General features: G+C 33.8%; 1 protein-coding gene across 1 annotated transcript in view; it reads left to right on the top strand.

Annotated features, from left to right (window-relative positions):
• The window catches only part of LOC150110608 (hephaestin-like), a 120,184-nt gene that overhangs the window by 77,448 nt on the left and 15,931 nt on the right, over positions 1 to 26,805 (top strand). The window contains exon 3 of the mRNA XM_090402779.1: positions 25,582 to 25,794. Coding sequence (XP_090258905.1) covers positions 25,582 to 25,794 — 213 coding nt within the window. The remainder of the gene's footprint in view (positions 1 to 25,581; positions 25,795 to 26,805) is intronic.

Below are 26,805 nucleotides of genomic sequence, written 5' to 3'. Positions count from 1 at the left end.
GTATTGTATACTTTTAGCCTAGTTTGTTTTTGAACTAGGTTTGGTTTAAATATAGAGTTAATTACTCCTGTTATTTTTAAATATTTTGCAATTTTTATGTTTATATCTTTTTCATTTTCATAAGTGATCATACATCCTAGGTAGTTAAATGAATTCACCTGTTCTAAGATCTTGTTATCAAATACTATTTTAGTTCTTGCTGGATCTTGTCCTTTAAAGGCCATAGTTTTTGATTTTTCCGTTGATATTATCATACCATAATCTTTGGATATCTCATTTAGATTTAAAATAGCTTTCTATAAGTTATCTTCAGAATTTGTAATTATTATTTGGTCGTCTGCAAAGAGGAGAGTGTTTAAGTTAACTGTAGGTGACAGTTTAATTCCTTGATGTAAATTTTTACTCCATTTTATTATTATTTCATTTAAGTAGATATTAAAAAGAGTTGCTGAGAGGGGACATCCCTGTCGGACCCCTTGGTTTATCTCTCTTGTATATGATAGCTCATGATTTAATCTTATTTGTATTTGATTATTTTCATATATACTTGTGACAGCTTTTAGGATATTATTTGGTATTTGTCTTTCTTTTAATATGTTAAATAATATGTTTCTTTTAACTTTGTCAAATGCTTTTTCAAAGTCAATAAATGCAATATGTGTTTCTAAATTATATTCTCTTCTTTTCTCTATTATTAATTCTAGGCAGAAGGCTGGGTCTATACATGATCATCCTTTTCTAAATCCATTTTGTACCTCTAGAATAAAGTTTTCGGAATATTTCATTAGTTTCTTATTTAAGATTCTGCTGTATATTTTGTAACATGATTTAGTATACTGATACCTCTATAGTTTTTAGGGTCATCTCTATTACCTTTCTTAAAGATAGGAATCACAATTGCTTTTTTCCATTCTATTGGGGGGATACCAGTTGAGTAAATTTTATTTAGAAATAATAAGAGTCTTCCTTTGAATCTTGTTCCTGCGTATTTATATAGTTCTGAACCTAGCTTATCTTCTCCAGGTGATTTTCCGTTTCTTGTTTCTTTCAAGCTGATTTCTAATTCTTCTTCAGTTATTTCCTTTTCATTTTCGTTAATTGTTTGCCAGTTGTCTTTTTTAAAATATTTGTCTGTCCACAGTTCTATGTAGTAATTTAGAAATTCTTCTAATTTCAATTCAGTGTTTAATTTTATGTTTTCTTTGGTATCTGCATTTAGGTGTTTCAAAATCTTATATACAGTGGGTCTTATTTTATATAAATCATGTTCTAAATTAGAAACAAATTTATTCCATGATTCTCTATGTCTTTTTCTGACTTCTCTTTTAGCTATGGCTCTTATTCTTTTATATTCTATTTCATCTTCTAATCTTTTACTGCTTACCCATTTGTGATAGGCTTCTTTTTTCTTTTTGATTATTTCTTTGATTGTATCATCCCAGATCTTCAGTTTTTTCTTTTATTGAATTTTTTGGTCTTTCCTAAGCTTTTATTTGCTGTTGCATTTAGTATCGTTTTTATATTAAGCCATTCTATTTCTATTTCTTCATTATGTTTTATTTTATCTAGATACTGGTTAATTCTTTCTTCATATAGCCATTGTATATTTGTGTCATTCAATAGTCTAGTTTTATAAAGAAATGTTTCAATTTTTCTTTCTGTTCTTGTTACTTGTAGCCATTTAGATGGTAATCTTAATTTTATTTTAACAAGGAAGTGGTCACAGCTTATTTCATATCCTCTGTGAACTCTAACATCTAGTGAAAATTTTGATGGCTTTTCATTTAATATGAAGTAATCTAATACTGATTTCCATCCTCTTGCTGCTCAAGTATATTTATGTATGTCTTTATGTTTATAGAAGGAATTCATTATTTTTAGGTTATTATAAACTACAAAGTCAATCAATTTTTTACCATTTCTGTTTAGAGTGTGTTCTCCATGTATTCCTATATTATTATTAATTTTCGTGTTTCCAATTCTTGCATTTAAGTCTCCTGCTAAAATTACGTAATCATTTTTATTTATTTTATTATATATGTTTTGTAGCTGATTAAAAAAATCAATATTATCCTGTTCTCTTCCTTCTTCTGGGGCATATAAACCAATTATTGTTAAATTACCATTATTGTAATATTACGATTAAATTACCATTATTGTAATAGTAAATAATTCTAGGCCTGCTGCATTCTAGATTTAGCTCAAACAACAATAATATTCTTCCTAATATTAGTAATGCACTTTTAATGTTCATTGTTTTGATGTGTGTGTGTGTGTGTGTGTGTGTGTGTGTGTGTGTGTGTGTGTGTGTGTGTGTGTGTGTGTGTGTGTGTGTGTGTGTGTGTGTGTGTGTGTGTGTGTGTGTGTGTGTGTGTGTGTGTGTGTGTGTGTGTGTGTGTGTGTGTGTGTGTGTGTGTGTGTGTGTGTGTGTGTGTGTGTGTTCTTTGTTCCAACGTGTATGTGAGTATCATGCAATTTACTTTGATTGTATAATTTGAACAGACACAAGATCCGTGACACCATTGTTTTTATCACCACTTCCCATCTATTTCTCCATCCCGTACGCAAACACCTTACTAAATTATGCATGAATATCTTCTTGGGAAAATAAACAACTGATGGTATTATCATCTTCTCCATTTCACGCTTATTAGCCTCACGGAGACACAAACAAGCTACCTGTTAAATCCACAAATTTCAACAGACAATGACACAGTGGTCACTACTATTTAACTTGGTATCCGTTTCTTATTTGTCATTATTTCTAAAGAATGATAAGTACTGTTACTAAATCTTTTATACATAAACGCATGTCTTCAATACTCATATTAGTATCTCATTATTCTGACACCATTCTGTTTCCCACATAACAAAGTTTCTTTAATTCTGTATGTGATCGATATATAATGTTTTCTTGGTTATTATTACCTTCATTACAGAGCTCAGAGGGCATGTAAAACATCAATTTAGACTGACTTACAACTTTATTATCCCTCTAAGTCTCGATTCATTTGAAATTCGTGATATCCTAACAGGACTTTTGATAAGGAAAATGATTAGCCATAAAACTATATTTTCTAATTTATTTACTGCAATTATTCCACTCAGTTATTTCAACTAATGGATGCCGAATCGAATACTAATCACAAATCATCGATAGAGGTCAGTATGGATTTTTTTTTTTTAAGTTACATTTCATAATTAGAATTGCTTTGACTTCGTGCCTATTTACTTTCTTGGATATATGATTAGCAGATTATTTTGCCTCCAGAAATGTCTATAACTATAGAGATAAACGCGTCAACAAATGGGTTCGAACACCGTTAAATCAGCTGTATGCACCATTGAGCTTCAGCCACTACTCGCTATGGCCTATAGCGAGTAATCTTTTGATGCTATTTTTACTTCGCTCCCATCAAATCTAACGGCCATTTGTTAACAAAAATTACTTTTAAAGGAACGTTTTCATGACAGGATAGGACGGTGACCTTAACTAAATCTGACAGAGTGTGGATTGTTTTACTGTGCTTATGAATCATGATTCTGTATTGTTTTCCTGAGTGATTATTCTGAGTGTTATGCAAAGGTAGGGCTATTTCTGAGGAAATTCATTGAAGCGCACAATTTTTTATGAAATTTCGTTTGACAAACAATCAAAATAGAGTCCTAATTTTAGAATGATGACTTCGATAATTGAGAAAATTAGCCAAGTGGAAGCATTTTCCTTTTGCGCTCATTATCCTCATGTATCTCCAGTGAGAAATAGGTTGTAATTCGATTATTTTCACTTCTGTGAGGTTTGAAGCATTTTCGTCACAAATCATCGATAGAAGTCAGAATGAATGTTTTAAACAACTTTTGTATAAAATTTTAACAGAAACTTGGGATTACGTTTATATTTACCAGACTAACCTTATTTAGTGATCTATTGCTTTTTTCCCTAGAAACTTTACAAGCGTCTTTGAAATATTTGCACATCGTGTAAAAAATGGTTTTACAATTCAAAGTTTTAGTGTTATAAATCAGATGACATTCCAAAAGCAGAAGGCTAGCAATTATACCACTTTATAGGAAATAATTGTAATTTAGTTACAAACTGTAACTCTATGTTTTCTGAACATGCAAACAGGGCCGGAGGAAGTGGTCGCCACTACGAAGGGGGTGCCGCCGCCAGGGCACGGTTCATAAGTTCATTTTTAAGAAACAAAATGTTTATCATAAAAACAAAAAATTCTTAAAATGATCAATATTAAAATAAATAAGGTCGGATTCACCGAATAAAAATTTAAAAAAAAGTGTATATTGCCGCCTCTTTGATCAGCCGGGTGTTACAATTTTGCAGCGAGAGCAGGCTAAATGCTTGCATGCAGGATGTTGTGTCTACTGCAGTATATCTAAAGTGAAACGGTGAACAGTTTTTATGCGCAGAAACGAATTTTCATACAAAACATTTGTTGCTAGTTAACCAGTCATATGGTATGCATGTCATACTGGTAGGCAACTGTCAGTAGCCTACCAGTCATATGGTAGGCTACTGACAGTAGCGCAGTGCGGACTATTATATCGCCTCTGTGTGGTGTTGCGTAATAATTTCTTGTGGGTATAAAATAGAAATGGAATCAAAAATTAAAAATAAGTTACCCGGTGCACAAAATCGTAAGCGTCATGCTGCGAAAGAAGTATATATATTAATAAATTTGTTAAAATATTAAAATATTCTGATGCAGATTGTAACCAACTCGATACATCAGAAATCAGAGTTGAAGAACCGTGCACATCATCCAGTTTTCATGCAAGTACTATTGCAACTATTGAACAAGATAACAAGATGCATGATTTAAGTGAAAAACAGTTAGGAGAAGATTTAGTTGTAGTTGACCACGAAACTAACACATTGTTAGTCTGTGAATTTAGAAATCCAGGTGAATGGGGAAATATTGATGAAAAATTACGAGTTGTTTTAATTGAAATAGGGCCTGTTCAAAAGAAAAATATAATATATCCCAGAGATACATATGGTCGTAAATTTGGACACGTATTATAATAGAAAACTGGAAAACGGGGAGCTCGTTCCAAGAACATGGCCCATTTATTCCGAAACTTGAAATTCTGTTTTTTGCTTTTGTTGCAAACTTTTCGCACCTACTGAATCAAGTAGTCTTGTAGAAGGTTATAACGATTGGAGAAATGTAAGTACAACTTTGCATAGACATGAGACTAGTTTAACTCACATGAAAAATTTCTTGTAATGGAAGGAACTTGATGAAAATTTAAAAAACAAAACTACTATTGATTGCTAGACTCAAAGCATGTATGAAATGGGAAAGAAACATTGGACGAGTGTTTTAGAACGCTTGAGTGAAATTATAAAATTCCTTGGTAGCCAAAATTTAGCTTTTCGAGGATCATCTGATAAATTATATGAAAGGAATAACGGCAATTTTTTAAAATTAGTCGAACTGTTTGCAAAGTTTGATCCCGTTATGGAAAATCATGTTGAAGGGCCCTACAACGAAACAATAGAGTACACTATTTCAGTAAAGACAGTCAAAATGAAATATTGGAGACTTTAAGTAACGCAATCATGGATACAATTTTATTATCAATTCGGAAATCTAAATATTATTCCATAATTTTAGACTGCGCACCTGATGCAAGTAAAACAGAACAAATGACCTTTATTATTCGCTTTGTTTCCTGTGACAATGGAATTGTCAAGATCAGGGAAAACCTTTTATGTTTTGCAGATATATCAGATTCCACAGGACGTGGTTTATGTGCAACAGTAATGGAACAACTGGAAAAACGGAACATTCCCATTGAAGACATGCGAGGTCAAGGGTATGACAATGGGGCAAATATGAAAGGGAAAAAATATGGGCTTCAAAATTTGCTTTCGAACAAATTCTCGAGCTTTTTACGTGCTATGTGCTGCTCATACTCTAAATTTAATCATTAACGATGCAGCCAAAGTGAATGCAGATACAATTAGTTTCTTTGCAATTATTCAAGAAATATACAATTTCTTTTCATTAACGTTGGGCAATCTTTTTAACGTTCGTAAAAAATTTAACATTGAAACAGCCATCAGAAACGCGATGGGAAAGTAAAATTAATGCAATCCGCCCTCTACGATATCAGTTTGGGGAAATTTACGATGCATTTTTTGAAACTTTAAATAATGAAAATTTTAATAAAGAAACTCAGCATGAAGCACAAACATTATGTGCTAAAATAAAGGACTACAAATTTATTTGCTCTCTTATAACTTGGTATGATTTACTTAACAGAATAAACCCTGTGATTAAAATGCTTCATGACAAAAATATGAACATTACACTTGCTTTAGAATCTATCGAAACTTAAAAATATTCTTACAAGAGTATCGATCAGATGCAAATTTTGAAGTTCTAAAGACGGCAAAAGAACTGAGTGAAGAGATGGATGGAGAACAAGAATTTAAAACTGGTACGGAAGTTCGACGACGACAGAAGACACGACAATCTGACTACGAGCTTCATGACAAAACGCCACAATCGCCAGAAGATAAATTTAGAGTGAATGTGTTTTATACACTTCTAGACGTTGCAATGTGTTCGTTAATGGAACGTTTTGAACAACTCAAAACACATTATGATAATTTCAATTTATTGTATAGGTTACTACAAATTAATAACGAAGATTTACGAAAAAATTTTGACGATTTAGAGAATCTCTTGAAGGACGGCGACAATAAAGACGTAAATGCAATAGAACTATATGACGAGTTATGTGCTTTCCAGGATATTTTTCGGAAGGATAATTTAAATATTCAAAACCCTTTCGATATTCTTAATTTTATTGTGTCCAATAATTTATCTTTCCTTATTTTTCAATTACTTTAAGAATACTATTAACCTTACCTGTTAATGTAGCGAGCGGTGAACGTTCCTTTACCAAGTTGAAATTGATTAAAACCTACTTAAGAACAAGTATGTCACAAAAAAGGCTTGTTAGTTTGCGTTACTAGCTATTGAAAATGATATATGTGCGGAATTAGACGTTAAGACCATTATTTCTAATTTTGTGAATATGAAATCAAAAACCCTGAAATTTTAATTTAAAAAATTTCAAGTAAATTGATGTAATTGTATTTATATTCTGTTATTCTGTAAAGGTGTTATTTTTTGAATACATTAAATTTTCTAATTATTTCTGAGTTATTTTCTTATTTTCTCATCTATCTCGAATTTCTTTTATTTTCCTAAAAGATAGTTCCACTTATAAAAATTATTGAAAAACTTATACAAGTTACTAAGAATTTAGTAACTTGTAAAATGCGAGCATTTTTTAAACTTTAGTTCAAATAAATTCTAACTTTAATTAAAATTAATTTTAATTTTGTTAACAATTCGGGTCGGTGAGAAGGCTATAATCCCTATATCATTATATTAAACGATTAAAGTGAAGTGGCTTTATCAAAATTTGCTTTAACTTTTGAGAATTTTTTGAATATTCAGGTTTTTAACAATTATCCTGCCTAGTCAACACCCCCGGTTCATTACTTTTAGCGAACCAACGTGTGGTAGTTCTGTCAAAATTTATTTAAGAAATGTCAAATAATTTAAATTTTTATTATCGTAAAAGAACCACACACGCCCGTATCATTACAGGGGCGCTTAGATAAAAATTGCATGCAGACGGCAAAGACCCCTAGCGTTGGTTCTGCATGCAAATATACAAAATGTTGCTTTCTGAAATGTATGTTTTCAATCATAAATAATTTAATTAATTACTTAATTGAGGTATAAGATGAGTTTCATCGTCTTATATCTAAGTTATAATTAGGCATAAGACGATGTAATATTGCCATCACTTTGCTTATGGTCTGAAGTAAAAAAATGACCCAAGTCTTGTTTAGTTTAGAGTAGAGTTCATGCAGAATCAAACCTGGATACGAACAATAGCATAAAAGTGCTATAGGTTAACCACTTTTCTCGGATAGAACATCATAAAAATACCTAAAAATGAATAAAAATGTTAATTAAATCCGCAACTTAAGCAAATACTTCATTTCGACAACGAGTCATTTCTTTAACTTTCGTTCTATCCTTTCATGGATCTTTGTCCTCTTGATGGAGTTCTTTATTCGTCTTGTTCATTTCAAAGCTGGTTTTTTCTTTCCCCTAGATCAAATTTAGCGATTTTTCTTTCATAGACGGTGAATGAATAAAATGAATGAATAAAAATGAATAAAAATGTTAATTAAATCCGCAACTTAAGCAAATACTTCATTTCGACAACGAGTCATTTCTTTAACTTTCGTTCTATCCTTTCATGGATCTTTGTCCTCTTGATGGAGTTCTTTATTCGTCTTGTTCATTTCAAAGCTGGTTTTTTCTTCCCCTAGATCAAATTTAGCGATTTTTCTTTCATAGACGGTGATATTTGCTCCCTACTGTGAGCTAAATACATCACATTTATTTATTTATTTGAATTGATTAGATTGTCAATAATTATGTTCGTATTTCGTGTAATTGACAAAGGAACTAATGCTTTGCTTCATGAAGATAATTTGTGATTTTTCTTTTGCTGGTGTAAAACCACTTTCCTATTAGTGGAAGTCTGAAGTGAACTTGAAAGAATGTAGTGGATACATGAGAATCGGATTGTCTACTCTTAATACACCTGTATGAAAATGTGCAATAGGTGTTAAGTGGGATTCACATAAAAATTAAAAATCAGATTATTACTCCACTGATTACAAGTTTAACAAGGATTTTGTAAGTAGAATTAAAATAGGTGTATTCTAAGTTTTAGGGCATCGATTTTAAAACCGAATAATTTTTTTCTCCAGCACGTCAGGTTCTTTGTAGAAGTACGCCAAAGCAGGTTGAGTATTTTTTCACTAACTGACATTTTAAAAAAAAATATCAGTTAGTGGGGGGGGGGGGGAAACGGAATTTTGTAAAATGAATATAAACATCCAAAAATGCACGTAACTGCACGTTTTTCTTTATTTATAATAAGCAGTAAATTATATAAATACATAAATATATACGAATAAATACTTAAACGAAGTGTTTAAGTTACTTCGTTTCCTCTTCAAAACATTCTCGAATATCTTTTTGAAGTGACCAACAGAGTAGTCTTCCATCATAATCGGCATTCCATTTATCCTGGAAAGAAAGAAAAATGAATGGCCCCATTCTTGTGATACTTCTGTGTAAGTGGATCAAGTATTACTGTTTTATCCTTAAGTTTCAATGTTGTCCAAGAAACCTCGCAACGCTAATTCCATTTTAGTGAGATTATCCTCGAATTCTTTATCTTTTAATACTTCCATAATATGAGATCAAATAAATATGTCTTCCTTGTGTTTCACTTTTTGTAATTTTTTTCGAAATCTCGCGTCCAGATACTGGAACTATATCCATTTGTGTTCACTACTTCAGTAAAATACTTGAAGAAACCCAGTTTAATATGCAATGAAACTTTAATATGCAATTTAATATGCAGTTTAATATGCAATGAAACTCCAAGAAAACTTTAACAAAACAGTATCTTGGACTCAAAGAGGGATTCGTGTTTCATGCTTTCTCTTCTTGATGTAATATTTCTAGACAGACCATATTTTCTTAACATAATATTTCGTACTTGCCATGCTCTCAATTCTGTTATTTGACAATTTCATAAACGCTTTCATGTGATGAATCCTATCCACACCGGAAGCGAATGTCTCATCATACCTCATATATCGCAACATCATGGTAGATTCTAATTTCTAGTATGGTATCAAATGATTGTTTTTCACAGAAAATCCGGGTACGTTATTTAGACAGAAATAGCAATCGGAAGAAATTGTGGTGTTTCTGCGATATAGAAGTTCTTTTCTTGAATTCACTGAGCTAAATTAACGTTATAAGACGCGCAGCAATGAGAACCCATTTTTTTTTTTAACTTCGTCTCCTATTGCACTAAATTATGCACTATTTACCGCACAAGCGATGTTTTTTCGCTACGCAACACTTGTAAACGAACCACATACTTAACAAAAAAGCAAGTTCACGTTTGTTTTACAGCCGATAACTCAGAACAAACAGAATGATTTCGGTAATACTTTTCCCTTCGCGTAAAACAAGTTCAGACATGTTCAAGCAATGTCTCCATTCATTTTCAATCTACAGCTACATCTTGAAAGTCACAGCAGCTTCCTAACAAGAAATCAGATTTTTAATTTTTTTTAATGTAAATCCCACTCACTAAAGGTTGTAAACCTGTAGTACATTAGTGTTAGTGGACTATAAAAACCTTCTTTAAGAAACCACACATGGAGATTTTTCTCTACCACTTCGAGCTTCTATCCGAACCTATTATTTGGTAAGCCGAAATGCTAACAAAAGGGAAAAAATAAATAACACACCCAACATGGTGCTCAAACCCACGACCCCTAGATTAAGAGTTTCGTGCTCTACCCACTGAGCTAGCCGGGCGTTTGTTTGTACGATTTATTCTCTTTCGTTGAAATCATAATCAGCCAGTTTTCCTTTAAAACATTTTACAAATTAATCATAAACTATTCCAAAAGTATGGGACTTTGCATTATCTTAAAAAATATCCTTAGTGGCGAAATATTTTTATACTTCAGGTTTAGATTCAGTATCTCGAATCATAGCTAAATTAATTTCAGCTTCTAAAAAAATAAAAAAATAAATAAATAAAGTTTTCATTTGTTAATCAGTATATAAAACTCGACTATGTGAACGTAAAATATAACTAGACGATAAAGATAATAATAATAATACGCAGTACCTATAAGCGTTTAACACTCACGACCTTCCCCGATTGGCTTTCGTAATTTTAGGACAAGGTGATTATTAGTTATGCCTAAATATATATTTCTGTAAATTGCTTGTGTTCTTCCGGTCATTTTGCTTGGTTATGGGATGAAAAAACCCGAGTTTCCGGGAGAACAAACTCTGCCATATCCGTATGAGAACAGACAGCTAACTCATCTTTAATTGAAAGTCCTGATGAAAGTTCTTAACGGGATTCGAACTAATTTCTTTCCAGGTAAAGGATTTCTTTGAAATCCAACTGAATTACAGTTTCTCATATGGAGTTGCAATACTGAAACAGTTCAAAATCAAGAAAATCTCACAAATCATTACTAAAGGACTCAAATCATTCGTCTGTAAATAGTTATGAAACGCATCGGGTATTCATGGTTCAGTAAGTGAAGAAGAAAGAGCTAATATAGAAAGAATAAAAATACTTAATGTAACTGGAATGGAACTAAGTCAAAATGTCAACATGCTTGTCCATATTGTGTGGGTAAAATCTGATATTCTGACGAATTTTATTGCTCTGTTCTGATTATGTTGGACATCAATCAATATCATAAAGAGTAACTACTAAATCACGTATATTAAAAACATAACAAATAAAAAAAAAAGCCTAAAGGTCTCTAAATGTTATTAGCGAGTACTGAGTTCGCCACTTTTTTTAATGAGGCTAATGTTACTGGTCAGGTACATGTTTTGGTGTGGTAACAGCTACTCTTAGTACTGAAAAAAAAAAAAAAAAGGATCGCCTGATATTATTTCTCGGGAGACTTTCGACCTTGTTCTTTAACCACACCTTGATCGTTAATTTTCATTTCTCTCAGCGTAATCTTATTTGGTTATGGTAAGTAACTCGGTGGGTTATCTCCAAGTAAGTTCGCGTTGGCTATTATTATTATATAGTGATTCGATGCTTTACTTACCAAACGAAATGTGTCCTGTTGAAAAATTAAACCTAAGCCGTAAGCGACTTTCTTGATGTTATGTTAGTTATCTGAATTTAATTAAAATATTTAAATTAGTTTAAATAATTCCTAGTCTACAAAGAAAAGTTTTATCTACAATAAACTCTCTCGAGGACCACAACAATTCGCATTTCTAGAACACGTTCTTTCACAGTTTATGAATGAATGAGCAAACTGAATAGATTTCTGACGTATAATATATTACATTATACAAAAAAAAAAAAAAAAAAAAAAAAAAAAAAAAAAACCATTTAATATGACTACTTCTGTAATGTCAGGAGTGGTCGGAAGTTATGTTTGTAAACAGAATATGCTTTAAGGCCGCTTTGTCTGCTTATTTCAGGATAGCATATTTTCCTCCCACTATCTTAACTAACTTATTTTGTTTTTCTTTTTTCCCTCTTCTGAAAATGCAGCGTTTCTAGTTGAAAACGGAATTTGAACTCATTTCTCTTTTCCAACCAAGTAATGCGTGATTAAGATCACTCACCTATGGCATTTTAAGATTTTGATCTTTAATAAATTTTTTCTTTTTTTTTAAAAAAAAAAACATTTTTGGATTCACAGATAACTACAGAGATTTTCTTTAATCTATTAATAAACCTGTGCTCCAAAGAAAGAAGAAATTGCTCTTTTTTTTTTAAAGTGACCTAAGATTCAATGACAGCTTCTAAGCCAGCTTATTACTGACCACTTTCCTCAGTCTCAGTTTAATTATAATTGTTTTTCCTGATTACTTCTAACTGTGCATAAATCATTCATGATCAGGAAGCGTTTTCTGCTCAATTAGCTCTATGGCAACATCAGATACTTAAGGATCACATTAGCTCCCAACTTTTTTCCGTTTTTGCTTGTTGTCATGCGATGACCTTATCGCATCTCTCTCTCTCTCTCTCTCTCTCTCTCTCTCTTTTTGTCCTATTGTCATAAGCTGTTTGGCTACCTATTTCTATTTGTTTAAAATTTTTTCTTCCTTCACTTTATGTTTTTTCATGAATTCTCTTTTTATTTCCTTCCTCCTCTCTTTTCCAGTGGAAATTCTTTTGCTGGTCTCACTTTCCAAGAAGTACATTAGGCATTTTATTCCTTTTACTGTACCATTGTTATTTCGGTATTCTTGTGTCATTAGATATTACAGGTCGTATCATGTTTAAAATCCATTTATTTCACTAATTCCATTATGCATTTTCCTTCTTGAAGAGGTTTTTTTTTTCAGGTAGTATTTAATAGATATTATATGTCCAGTCCAGCATGACACATAACAGTCCTTTCACTACGTTTTACACCTATGACACGACATTTGTCCTTCAAATGAAAAGACCTGTGTTCGAGTCCAGAAAAACTAAATTTTTTAGGGGAGGGGAGGGACTCTGCTTCCTCTGTATGAGATCGATTCCTTACCTTCAGCTGACAATGTTTTTTTTATAAAGGTGAGAAAGTCAATCTCATACGGAGAAAGTAGAGTGCAGTCCCTCCTGGATCCGGATTTCATGTCACAAAACAGGCAGGAAAATCCATGTAGTTACGAAACATTATATAGCTTTTCTACCCTCAGCTCTTTTGATCCTAATTCCAATCAATCAACCCCTACTATGCCAACCTGAACTCTTTAGTTCTAGTTCGATTTAGCAATCCTTTCATGTGCACCCTTAAAAAAGGAGAAAAAAGAACCTCCAGAGTGACAAATTTTCACTTCCAATATTCTGCTTTTCAGATTCGCATTCAGACTTGCTCCTCAGTTGCTCATCATGTTTCAATGTACTGATACACATAATCTCAAGTCGCCTGACTAGAATTTTAGCCGACATATTAACTACCCACATATTTCTCTTTTCAATATTCCTGTAAACTCCTCCTATTACTTGTAAGTACGCTAATAAGTCATACGCCAACTCATTTTTTTTTTTTTGCTTCGGTATTTTTAATTATGTATCTGCATCCACCAAAGGGGTGGTGGGAAACCGCCTATCCCATATGACACACGCAGTTGGGATTGCATTGCCGAAGGGCATACCTTAACACTTCTGTTAGCTAACGATCTAGGATTGTTTATAGAGCAAATAAAAAACAAGTTTTACATAGAAATGCGTGTCTTTTCACGAACCAAACATATTTATAAATTGCATACCTAGTTTTACCACTTTACGTTGGAACACATTAATAAACCAAGTTCTCCATGCGTTTTCCCCTTTATTTAAAATTTCGTCACTGACTTTAAATGTCAAACTTATTGCTGCCCTCATATTTAAGGTTTAGCCAAATGACTTCCATTAAAGAAATCCAGATATTAATGACAACGATATTCTGCGAGGCGTGGTGGGTACCTCCTACAAGTGACCACCATATCCAATTCATACTGCAAACCACTTTCTTGTTGATGGCAGGTCACATTGAGAGCACAGTTCACTTACTTCCGGGAAAGGAGAAAAGCCAGCTCAAAACCACAGCAACTTTGATAACAGCCTGAATCCTTGTACGCCTACTTCTTTTGTTCTATCAGAAGCCTAAATAAATCCTTAAGTCCAACCCATTTACTTTCTTTGGTGTTTAAATAAGAATTAAGATCCAAGATACCCATTACGTCAGTTATGGTTTATGACTCTTTTCGATAAACAAAAATATATTAAAAAAATATAATGGCCTTCGATAAACAAAAATATATTAAAAAAATATAATGGCCCTTAAGATAGAGGTTGAAAAGTCTTTTGGGGTTAATTAATACTCATGCTTATTTTTAATAATCCCATCGTTTAAAAGCGTATTCCAGGTGTTAAACCGAGACAATTAAATGCATGACCGTGTTGGCAGAACTATTAATTAATTTAATAACGATATTAATGAAAAGATTAGGAGGCATGAAAATCACTCACTTTACACTCACTTTATGTAGGTTAACTGCGTGTCTTTATTTACCAGAAATTTACGTTCAAAAGCAAATGGTGTACCTTCGAATTCATTAATCTTTCCTAGATGCTTCTAGAATGCTGTTGAGAAATCTTATTTAAATGAGAAACGTTATCGAAAGACATTATCAGATATAAACGTCTCATTTATATACCATTACTTACCGAAACTACATTAGGCTTAGACAACTTATCAAATATATTGGTGGAGTCGCAAAGAAGTTAATGGTCTATAAGGGATTCAAGAACAAAAATGAAATATCTGCTTTTACTTTTTCTTTCTCGATTGCGATTTATGTTTGTTTTTCTAGGCCTGTTTCACAAACCACACATTTCCTGAATCTGACCTTCAAGATTATATCACAAGTACAAGATTAAGTACACGCACGTCCATACGTACGAAATGCACACACACACACACATGCACATACAGAACATTGGAAACCAGTACGGTTAGGCTTATGGAAGTAGGTTAACAAGGATTGAGTGTCTGATAGCATGTGAACCAAGACAGACTACGGAGAACAGTATGGGGACCTACTTTCTGTTGTCGATAAGGGCTTTTAATTAGCTTTTCCCACCCAATCCCTAAGGCAATAGTGTTCATATATTGCTAGGGGTAAAATGGTTTACTATTTAAAAAAAGAAATAAATAAAAAAAGGCCCGAGCATGTCAGAGGAGAACTGCAACTTGCAACTGTCACTGACAGGTACAAGGCAGAATAGAGATTTACCTTTATACGCTAGATACCGGGGACAGGGAGGCATGTTAATGCGTCAGATAGTGCAGTGACCTTCGCAATCAGTAACTGCGTATTAGCTATTTCAGCTACTTAACCGAATTTGTCCACTGAAGAAAGTAAATTTTGCATCCATTTGCGGAATACTAAGTATTACCTTGATATGAAGAAAGAAAGAGCAATAATCTTTATTAGACTTAGAACTATTCCTAAATAAAAAAATAAAATTAAAAAAAAATACTACTTTTCCTTCCACATTATTGAATATATTGTTGCACAATTTAGTTTCGAATCATTTCATGTTTTTGAGGAAAACTGAAATGCAATATTATGCTAGAAACGTTTGACTGTTCTAGTTTCGGATTTTTTTTTTCTTTTTTTTCCCTTATTAAGATAGACAGTGTCAAATCATGTTAATAGCACTGTCTAGACCTTCTGGTTGTATAACGTACCACAAAACAACATCTAAAGACATGCTACAGCATTGTTTAATAGCTTCATAAACTCAAAGGATTTGGAAAATGTTATTTTCAAAATCCGGGTATCATTATGATCATTTCCAGTATGTGATTTGATTTTAATTCCTGTTATCAAATTGACTCTTAAATGTATACAAATCATTAATTACTGAACAGGGCATTTTAATAATCGCATCCTATCTTCAGCTACATATTCACTATATATTCACTTCGTTTCCTTTCTTAGGAAATCGATATAAGGCTATTGGTTGTAGGTATTTTTATTTTTAAATTGCGTGGGTTCTACTGGCCGGTTTGCCTGCAGGAAAACCCTGTCATTTCTATACCAGACCGGCTCACTTACCTTCATTTGAAAAGTTTCATAAAGGTTCTTCTACCCAAACACCGCATGAACTACGGAGGGCCGCATTTAAGGGTAACTAATTTTGCTAGTTTGTTTTGCAGAAGGAAAACCTTTGCCTCCATGTGGGATCAACTAACTCCTCTTCAATTGAAAATCCCTCATGAAATTGTCTTCACTTTTTGCAGAGTAGATTCAAACCCAAATATTTCCATCCAAATGACTTCTTTACTACTGTGGCACTGCTTTAATATATATATATATATATATATATATATATATATATATATATATATATATATATATATATATATATATACTCTGTTCAAAAAAGTATTTGGACACCTAGGTGTGGTCAAAAAATGTGTTTTAATTGCATTTCTAGTAGTGAGTGGAACCACCTTTGGCCTGAATGACAGCAACTGCTCTTCAGGGCATGCTTCAAACCAATTCCTGATACATTGCAATGGTCTGGAGCGAATTCGGCGATCTAATTTGTCCCAAAGATGTTCGATGGGATTGATGTCTGGACTTTGAGCCCCCCCCTCCCCCGTCACTTCAGCGTTGTTTAGTGGAACCAGTCTTGGACACGCAGTGCAGTATTGCATGGAGCATTGTCGTGCTAAGATATGCAAGGGTCACTGCCAAAGTACTTCCGCACAGTTGGAGTTGTCCAGGTACCACCAGACGTTATGGTTATGGGCATATCCACCAAAGGACCAATGCATATCCAACTGGAACACCCCCATACATTATCGAACCTCCACCAAACTGGACAGCTTAAATGATGCAGTCCTGCGGGAACCTAATCTCCAGTTCCAAACACGACTATCAGAGTGAAACATTTGGAAGCGTGTGTGGCTTGTTCTCAGCAGATCTGCTATGGTAACCTAAGGCATACAACTCTCTGTGGACGTTCTAGTGCTGATAGATGTCCCTGCGTCATTTTCCAGGTTGACTGCGAGGTTCGTTGCTGATGACATGCGGGATGCTCGAACATTCCGATATAGAGCTCGTCGATCTCGGTGACTGAGTGTCGGTGGCCTCCCAGGACATTTTCCTGCTGGAGGTAGCACTATCAACTTTCCATCTATGAATGACATGAGAAACGGTTTATTTCGGTACACTGAGACGGGTAGCAATGTCACGGACAGAAAGACCACTGATGTGACATCCAATACCATTCCACTTTGCAAGTCTGCAGTTCAGCTGCAGGTCGCATCTTGACATCGAGCACAACGCAAAACATACCAAACCTACGCAGATACCCCTGATTATTTGCATGTAGTAGAATCCGAAATATGCATGGAACGTATGGTGTCCAAATACTTTGTCAACATAGTATATATTATAAATACGCTATACTGAAAGATTCTATGAGAACATCATTATATTTCAGGAAAACTTAAAATGGCCCACACTTCAATTTCTTCTTTGGCTCTGGTAACACTTTCCATCTTTCGTGGCATAGTTTCCATCACTTTGTGTTTAAATGCGTATCAGGTGTTTAAGAAAGTCATTCCTTCAACATCGCTATGAGTACAAGTCCCGTTGTCAGAAGCATTGGTCTGGATTGCACTCGTTCGTTCCGATCGAGAAAAAAAAAAAAAAAAGGTGCACTCGTCCATCGCTTTATATCACGGATTTCCCATAACAAACAGGCACGACATCCTTTACATCAGTGTAGTTTGCATTTTTGATTGCCATCGTTGATACGTGGTTGTCCTTCCATAGAAAAAACGGACGACCGTGCAGCTCATTACGTGACGTCCATCTAGTAACCTGAACGTCTATTGACGTTCTGAACACCTGACTATTTACATTGAACTACCGAAAAGCTGAACAGTGGCATCGTGACATTTCTGTCATCTGATAATGATGCGTATAAGTTCATTTTGGATGATGCAGTATTTTATGAACATTATTAATAAATAGGTCACTGATATGGAAGCTTGGATAACACCTAGGTCAGAAGTTCGTCTTCACATTGTCTTGGATAGGAGTACATATGACGACAGGAATATGCATAGCAGCATGGTTTTTTTTCTCTCTCTTTTTGCTAAAAGGAGAAGGGTGTTCTACTACTTATTTTCATACAAATGTATATTAATCAGAACATTATATTTCATGCTATGTAGACGGCATGGCTGCTGTTGTTATTTATGCTTTGTTTTCCCTTTTGCAACAATTCAGTTATTTAAGTTATTTATTGAATTTTAAAACAAAAGAATGATAAGATGGATTGCGATTAGAGAGAGAGTATTAGTAATATCCTAAATGGATTACCTTGTATACAGAATAGCGAGACTTGCGACAGTTATTACGTATTCCATGAAGTAGAAGATATTAAACCTTTTCTAGAAAACTGTAGTTTTTTTTTTTTTAATTTTCTAGGAGAAGAAAATAAAAATTATAAAAAATAACTTTCAGCACAATTTTTTTTTAAACTGTGAATAGAAGAACAATCCAAACAATGCTTCTAAGATGGAAGTGCAATTAAGAGAAAGCGAAGAATGCGATGGTTGAACTGTTTTGGAAGAAGCAATATGCTGATACGGGAGATGGGAATGAAAGTTGATATGATAAATGATAAGATAAATGAAGGGTAACTGTGAGAGAGAAAGAAAGAGAGAGAGAGAGAGAGAGAGAGAGAGAGAGAGAGAGAGAATGGAAATGTACAAATTGAACGTTCCTGAATGAAGGTATAAGGAAAAACACAAATATTAGCAAACATAGACTTATTTAAGCGATGAAATATTAATTAACATGCAGAGGACAAGATTCTGTAAGAGAAAGGGGAATGGACTATCCAGAAATAAAAGAAGAATTGGAAATAGATGAGGAAAAGTCGAAGAGAGAGAGAGAGAGAGAGAGAGAGAGAAAGCTGTAGATCACGTCTGTTAACGCTGCCGATGTTGATCCGGTGGGTAATTTCATTCGTAATAAATATTTATTTTGTAAAATAAAGCAACAACTCCGCAGATTTTTATTTTAACTAGCTCGGCGAGGACATAACCATTTTTCTTTAATTGTAAAATATGAATATAAGGACATTCTTGTTTGTCTTTCATATTCTTTGTTGTTTATTCGCTTATGATTAATGTAGTTTACCCTACAAAGAGGTGTAGAGCTCTTGTTTTTAAACCTGTATCGCATTTTATACTTTTTTGCCGGTACGGCCCACCAGAGGTTGTTCAAGGCCTCTTGGGCACTGTTCCAGCAAAAATACAAAATGCTGTACAGGTTTGTGCCTTATCGTAAGAAGACAAATATTAAACTGGTTCTACTGAGACCAATAATTTAACCAAACTTCAGTTCCCCAATAACAACCCGACTTCATTTGAAACGTGGAATTGAAGAATAGCCCAAATGTGTCTTATTACAGTTTATTCTTTTATAAAAGATGGCATATTTTGTAACTATTCATAAAAGTTGATAGATATTTAAAAATATTCAACATCATCTGTTAATGTTTTACTAATTAGCCAGTTTGATCATTGATTTACATGAAATTGCAATGAGAGCGCCACAGAAAGAAAAATTTCTGGTACCACAATGTCTGAGCTATTGTAAACATCCATGACTGTTAAAATTAATAAACGTTACGCTATTCTGATTTTGTCTTGGTGACGCTAGAAGAATGCTAAAACACAGTAAGCAAAACAGAAAGTGAACAAAAGAATGTGGTCAAAAAATAAATCGTAAACAATTTCATTTAGTGAGAACTTTTTATATCATTTCTTGGCATAATGATTTCAAAGTTTTAATAGGACCAGTAGCATTTATTTAAATGTATAACATATTCTTAAAACTTCCATATAAAGACCGTATGCAACGGACTTGTCTTCCCTCTCTCTCTATCCTACCACAAATTAGGCTTATGAGAGTTTAATTACCAAATACATTCAGAAAAGACGAGATGAGATGAGAAAAAATACATTATAATATAATATTTATGTTATATAAATAAACGAATGAATATTCAAAATATCTAAACCTTCTTTCACCGTATGAAGTAGGCTAAATTCGTTTTAATCCTAACATTTAAAAATCTATAATTATGTGGTCTTCATCGGCCACTGTCGTTACATTTGATTAACTCTATACGTCAGAAATGCCGAGGACATAACCGCAATAGTCATAACCATCAATGTGCCATCATAATCATTTAATAATCATACTAATTTACGACAAAAGATGTTATTTTAGTTTAACCGAACTACGTACACACATAATACTGAATTGGGCTAACTTGTATTAAAACTAGAAGTAATTTAATGTTTTTGTACAATATTTACGAAAATTTCTATTAAGAATGATAACACATATCTTCATAACATAGTTAACGGTAATTAAAATTCGAAGGAGAAGAAAAAGGGTTTATTATTATTTTTTTAATTTTTTTTTATTTTAGTGGATCTCCACCTTCCACGCTTTCTTGCCAATCTCACGCATACATTGATTACCTTACAGGCAACACCCAATTCACCAAACCAGTATTTCTCAAGTTAATTTGGTTACCACCCACAAAAATGTGAACAAGCAATCACCCTCATACACCACCTCCCTGCCTCTTGTTGATGACTATTATTTTAACAATATTTTATTTTCACGAACTCTTCGCTCTCCTACAAAGGGGCGCGCCTTTCCCCTCCCTCATTTTAAGTACCACTATCCAAAACAACCACTTTTAGCCAGCACGGTTCTCGGTCAATTTGGCTAACGGCACACACACACAAACTCTTTCCTGCAATCAACTACCGTTATTTCCTACTTTCAGGACTATAATACACTCGAGTGAATGCAATAGTCTTATATAGCTGTAGTCCTAGATACAAAGTAAGTAAAAGGGGAATTTTATGAACTTAATGCACGTTGTTAAGCTGTTAGCAGGGAGCGGTACTAGCTGATACTTCCTAAAGATACAGAATTTCCAATGAACTATTTTTCCTCTTGTACTAGGTCACTTTTGCGTGCTGTCATTAGCCAACCACGAACAATTTGTGGTCTTCTAGTGATCCATGACTATGCATGCTACTAAGTTTTAAATATCTATAAATATAGAGAATTTTTATAACTATTACTTAATATATTTCTATACAGTTTCAAACAGTTTGGGTTTTCTCTAAATATAATACATACTTAGAGACAGAATAATTCCCTTTCTATAAAAGATAGAATTTAGAAAACACAGATCAGTAGGCTGCTTTCTTTTTTCTTTGCTATTATTTAAGAGTTTGGTTGACAATTGAGATTGGGTTTTGTGGTTGGTTTCCGGAAGAGTCAGCTGACCTGTATACACAATAGTTACATATATCTCCAGGAAGTTATTAAACAAGGACTCACCCAGTTTTCTCTCTCTCAATTTGAAGTATTTTCTTCACTCACAGACGAAACATAGCAACTATGACTCTACTACAGGAAGGAAAGAATGAAAAAAAGAAAGAAATAACTTATTCAAGTATCTTTCACTGTATCGTATATCTTTACTATCTTTTTCATCCTGTCTTAGAGACTTAACGTATTAATTTCTGCTTGCAGATGTTTACATTGTAAATTAATACTGTATTGACTTTTGATGTAATGATACGATCTGATATTGTTATCTGATCCAATAGTTTGCAAAGCATTCGAAATTGAGGGAAAATCCACTTTCCTTATAGTATAAGATTATAGGACTGACGTATAATGTGTGCATGTAATGATGATAAAAAAAAAAAAATGCGGTTGATACGATTGATAGTTGATCGAGTAAAAAGAACACCAAACTACCGGTTTCAGATAACCGGGACTGTATGTTTATAGGTATGATTTGCCAATAACTCGTGGTATTGTGACAGACCCAAATCACGTTTCTAACAACACAGATGTGTTGAACGATAAAATACCGAAGTTAAGTCAATGTTTCCTCAATCTAGTATTGGCAGTTCATTTGGCACACTTAAAGTAGAGCACTCTGCCCCCTGGCCAAGGTGTGTACGTGTTGCCTTCCATTTCTGGAGACAGCGTCACCAGTCGTTGACTGGAAAAATATGAAAGTTGCATACCGAGTCGTGAATGTAACACTGTGAGCGACATTTGTGCGACAGGAAATGTTTGTGCCTTGCGACGTATTGATTAAAAGGCCTTCATTAGGAGGACATTCATTTCTTTTGAATACGTTTAAAACATATGAGAGAAATACCAAACTATAAAGACATTTGCACAGAAGTGAGGAAGAATACATTCTTTTTGATGAACATATAAGACACGAGTGAAGAAACATTTAATTTTTATAAGGACAAAGTTTCGTAGTCAGCACAACAAGGATCTCTGGTTACCTGCACAACTGAATGACAAATGAAATTGAGTTATGGAGGGTAATATTCGGTTGTGGGTAATGCTAGCTGTTATTGATAAACCTATTCTTCAAGTAAAATCTGAAAATAATAAAGTTGAATCTAGAGCTGCTTAAAAATATCCGATTTCAACTTCTGTGTTTATATATGTACTTTATGTGTGGGGAGATGGGGGGGGGGGGGTATAAACTCTTATGGAAGCATTTATATTCGTTTAAATGCTTCCATAGCACAGTTCGAAGAGAGAAACAGAGTTCGATTCTCGTCATGACGAGAGATATCCCTGTTAGTTTTTTTGTTTGTTTGTTTTCTTTTCTTTAGTTAATGGTGAGTTAGCCAATCTCATACGAAGGTAGATTTTTCAATATTCCCTCCCCCAGGAAACTTGAGATTTTCATCCCGCATACAGGCAAATTGAATCCAGAGAACCCATAATTCATAAATAAAGAGTACTGTCACTGGGCGGTAAATGGCGTAATGTAGACAGTGGATGATGTAGTGAGGGGATGACAGATTGAGTGGCCCTTTACAGCACAGCATCTGTGCACAAATTTACACAGAGTGCAGTAAAGTGTCTTCCAATGTTGAGCCATTATAGTCCATGGAGGTGTTAATATATATATTAACACCTCCATATATATATATATATATATATATATATATATATATATATATATATATATATATCCTTTATGCAAATGAGTTTCAGCTATCAATAAACCAAGGCATTTGAGAGAGAGAGAGAGAGAGAGAGAGACTGCTATCATCTGCTAGCTCCGCTATAGTGCAATTGGAAGAATAGAGGAACATTGCGCCTTTCAGTTGAAAAAGACCTGAGTTCGATTCTCCTCGTGACGAGGGGAATCCTTATACGGGCTTTTTCAGTTGAAGGTGAGTTAGCTGATCTCATACGGTGGTAGCAGGGTTTTTCCCTCCCGGAAACTCGGGTTTTTCATCCCACGTACAGACAAATCGGCCTTCAGAACACATGCAATTTACAGACAAAAAATACTATTGTTGGTGATGATGGACGATAGATGGCGTTGATGGTAATAGTCTCGTAGTTGGAGAATTATGTAGTAGTGGAGAGGATGAGATGTATTTAGCAAAGTAAAGTAGTGTGTTCTCCCACGATGCGTCCTTGGACTCCCAGGAGGTGTCACATAATAATAATAATAATAATAATAATAATAATAATAATAATAATAATAATAATAATAATAATAATAATAATCTCGTGGCCCTAAACCCCGACTCAAGTATTACTGTCTGCAACAGTATAATTCTGTTGTCGAATCTTTAGATGCCTTTACTAATAATAAGAGTTTTCGGCGGCTGGAATCGAATCTCTACTGGACTTTCTTTGGGCAGCCATGCGCTATGGAAGCAATCGCCATTTTCGCAGGGCATCTAACCCTCTGAGGTCAAGTATATTATGTCATGCGTGATAATTGAGTGTATGTGTTCTCTGGATGGTTTATCCATTTTGACAAAAAATTAAGTTTCCAGAAATAAAATCGTGCGACAACAGATTTTCTAATTAGACGGACTAACTCACATTCACTGAAGAAGAAGAAAAGAAGAGAAGTGAAAAGAAAAAAAAAACTTCTTATAATGTTATTTAAATTAAGGGGATATTACATCCCACATTGTTTTAAAGCCGAATAAGAAACTCAAAGATCGGAATCAAAGAGTTTCATGCCGAATATAGTAACTATAAAAGTATCGGCGACTATTATCGTAAGCTAAAGCACGTAGTTCAAGTACAAACTAGGGCAACTCGCAGCAAAGGTGGAGAAAGTTCTGATCGCTATTCTTAGTATTTCACATAATGTAAAACCCATCTCCTAGGAGATGTATGATGTTATACATTATGGTGGGAGGTCACTACCCAGACCGGTTTCGATCTTTATTGAGATCTCATCAGTGAGTAGCTAGGCCAAATATAATACTAAGGGTAAGCGAAAAGAACTTATATACTCTGCTATACGAGTTGTCAAAAAAAGGTGCACCCATAAATTATTTAAAATAAAGAGCCAATAGGCTGTTCTTTCGGTCTTTCAATCGAAGAGCAAATGTCCGTCGTTCTTGCAACTACGCTAGAAGCGTCCTATATAGGACTCGTAAAATTAAAATCAGTCCTGAAGCGATCCAGGTAATAAAGTCACTTAGTCCACGCTATTGGCTTAACGTTCAGTAAAATCGTTTACCTGCAAAGCAAAATTCCGAATTAATCATCAATATAAATCTTTTCGACCTGTTTTAAACGTCTATTTATTTGTTTATTCATCGATTAAATAAAAACTTTTATCAGAATAGAAATAATGGTTGTCATATAGGTTTGACAACCGCCAAGCTTCCTTGCAAGCACCTAAATAAAACGAACTCGACCTATCATGCCAAGTGGTGCAGTCACTTGAATCCTGATGTAGCTTTATTTGTGAGAGTGACCACGTCGTTTTCATGGGTGAGTACAGCTTAAAGCGTTAGCCAGTACCAGTAAACTACAGGACAGGTTCTCATAACTGTATGTTTGTTTTATGGCTGGAGGTGAACAAAAGTGAACCCACTGCTTATTGGGGTCGAAGGTTATAAACAATTATCTCATTAGTGAGGGGTGCTTTACCGAAGTAGTTTTTAACCGTTCTAATTTATGACCGGTCACTACTTAATAAACAGTACTTGCTCTGCTTGCGGCATATTAGATAAGATTATGTAGAGGCTTTCAGCTGATATGCGTTTTCGTTTGTCTTTTTGGCATATAACGAGCACTTTTCTATTTTGCTGTCTTATGAACACTCCTTGTATTTCTAATAAAGAAAACAAGGAAAGGAATTTCTTTTCATCTAAATCAGGTAGTTTAATTAACCGTTATCTTATCATGTAAGCATTATATAAAACCGTAATATATTTCACATTGTTATTACGTCATAAATGCGGATTGTTGATTGTGTTTACATTTTTCTTAACATGATTCTCTTTCTTTCCAATAGGAGCTCTGTATGAAGATAATACTACTTTTGCTGATAAAATAGACGATCGAGTTCCTCCTGGTGCCCGACATCAGTACAATTGGTTCCTTCTACCTGAAGACGCCGCTACCGCGAAAGATTCCGACTGTCTGACGTGGATGTATCATTCCCACCGTAATGCCGATACAGACATCCACGCTGGTCTCTTGGGTCCCATCATAGTATGCAGGCCAGGTATATATTCAATGTTGTCGCTATGTATATGCTCGTATTAATTCTTATTATTATTACGACAAATCTCCTGGAGTAAAAGACTCACGGAGGAAGAAGTTTATACAATAAATTGTTATAACAAACCTCCATGAGGTTAACGGACTCATCATGGAATGTCTGGTCATCGAGCAACTACTGTATCTATCGTACTGATGGATAGATTTGGAGACATTTAGCACCATACTCTGCAGATTACTTCTTCAGTCTATCATACCTAATACTCCGCAGTCCTGAAAAAAGAATTATCAATCATCACGACCCCACAAACCTCATAAGCTTAAAAAAAAAAAAAAAAGTCTATTAATAGTATTAATTTCTAAGAAATATTTCTATATAAAATACCAAAGGAAGTTATATATAAAATTTTATTTTTTTAAATATTAAAAAAAAATTAAATTAAGAAGAAAGTAATGGGTTTACCAAATAAACATTTTATATTTTTTAATATAGTGATTATAGTATTGCTAGAACTAAAGATATCAACAACTTTTATTTTCTTGATATGTTGGTGTTCATATATATAAAGCATACACTATGCTTTGTTTATATTTATATATGATCGCGAGCCACTAGTGTGGCTCACCAGTTCAACACGTTTCACGATTGAGATCTGGGTTTGATCTTCCATAAGTCGGTTTTAACCCAAATCTTTATCACTGCTTTTTTGACCGAAGGGGTGAGTTTACCTATCTCAGAACGTTCTGGGGATAATAGAATTTTTCCTCACTGGAACTTTATCTTTATATATATATATATATATATATATATTTTTTTTTTTTTTTTTTTTTTTTCCCCGATTAACTCGATTGGAGACCAATCGCATCCTTTGCTGTTTTGATTGTAATAGCATTGAAAACGAACCCAACTTAATGATATAAAACTTAACCCCCACTCTGCACCTCTCAACAGTGTCTTTTCAAAGCATAACATAATTTACGAACGTTAAAGTTTTTTCACGCAAAATCCTCCCAT

The sequence above is a fragment of the Typopeltis vanoorti genome, chromosome 1 (genome assembly GCF_054136105.1).
Source record: "Typopeltis vanoorti isolate ZY-2024b chromosome 1, IOZ_Tvanoo_1.0, whole genome shotgun sequence".
In the NCBI taxonomy this organism is placed as follows: domain Eukaryota; kingdom Metazoa; phylum Arthropoda; class Arachnida; order Uropygi; family Thelyphonidae; genus Typopeltis; species Typopeltis vanoorti.
Note: the sequence above shows the minus strand (reverse complement) of the source record. Positions and strands in the feature narration are given on the sequence as shown.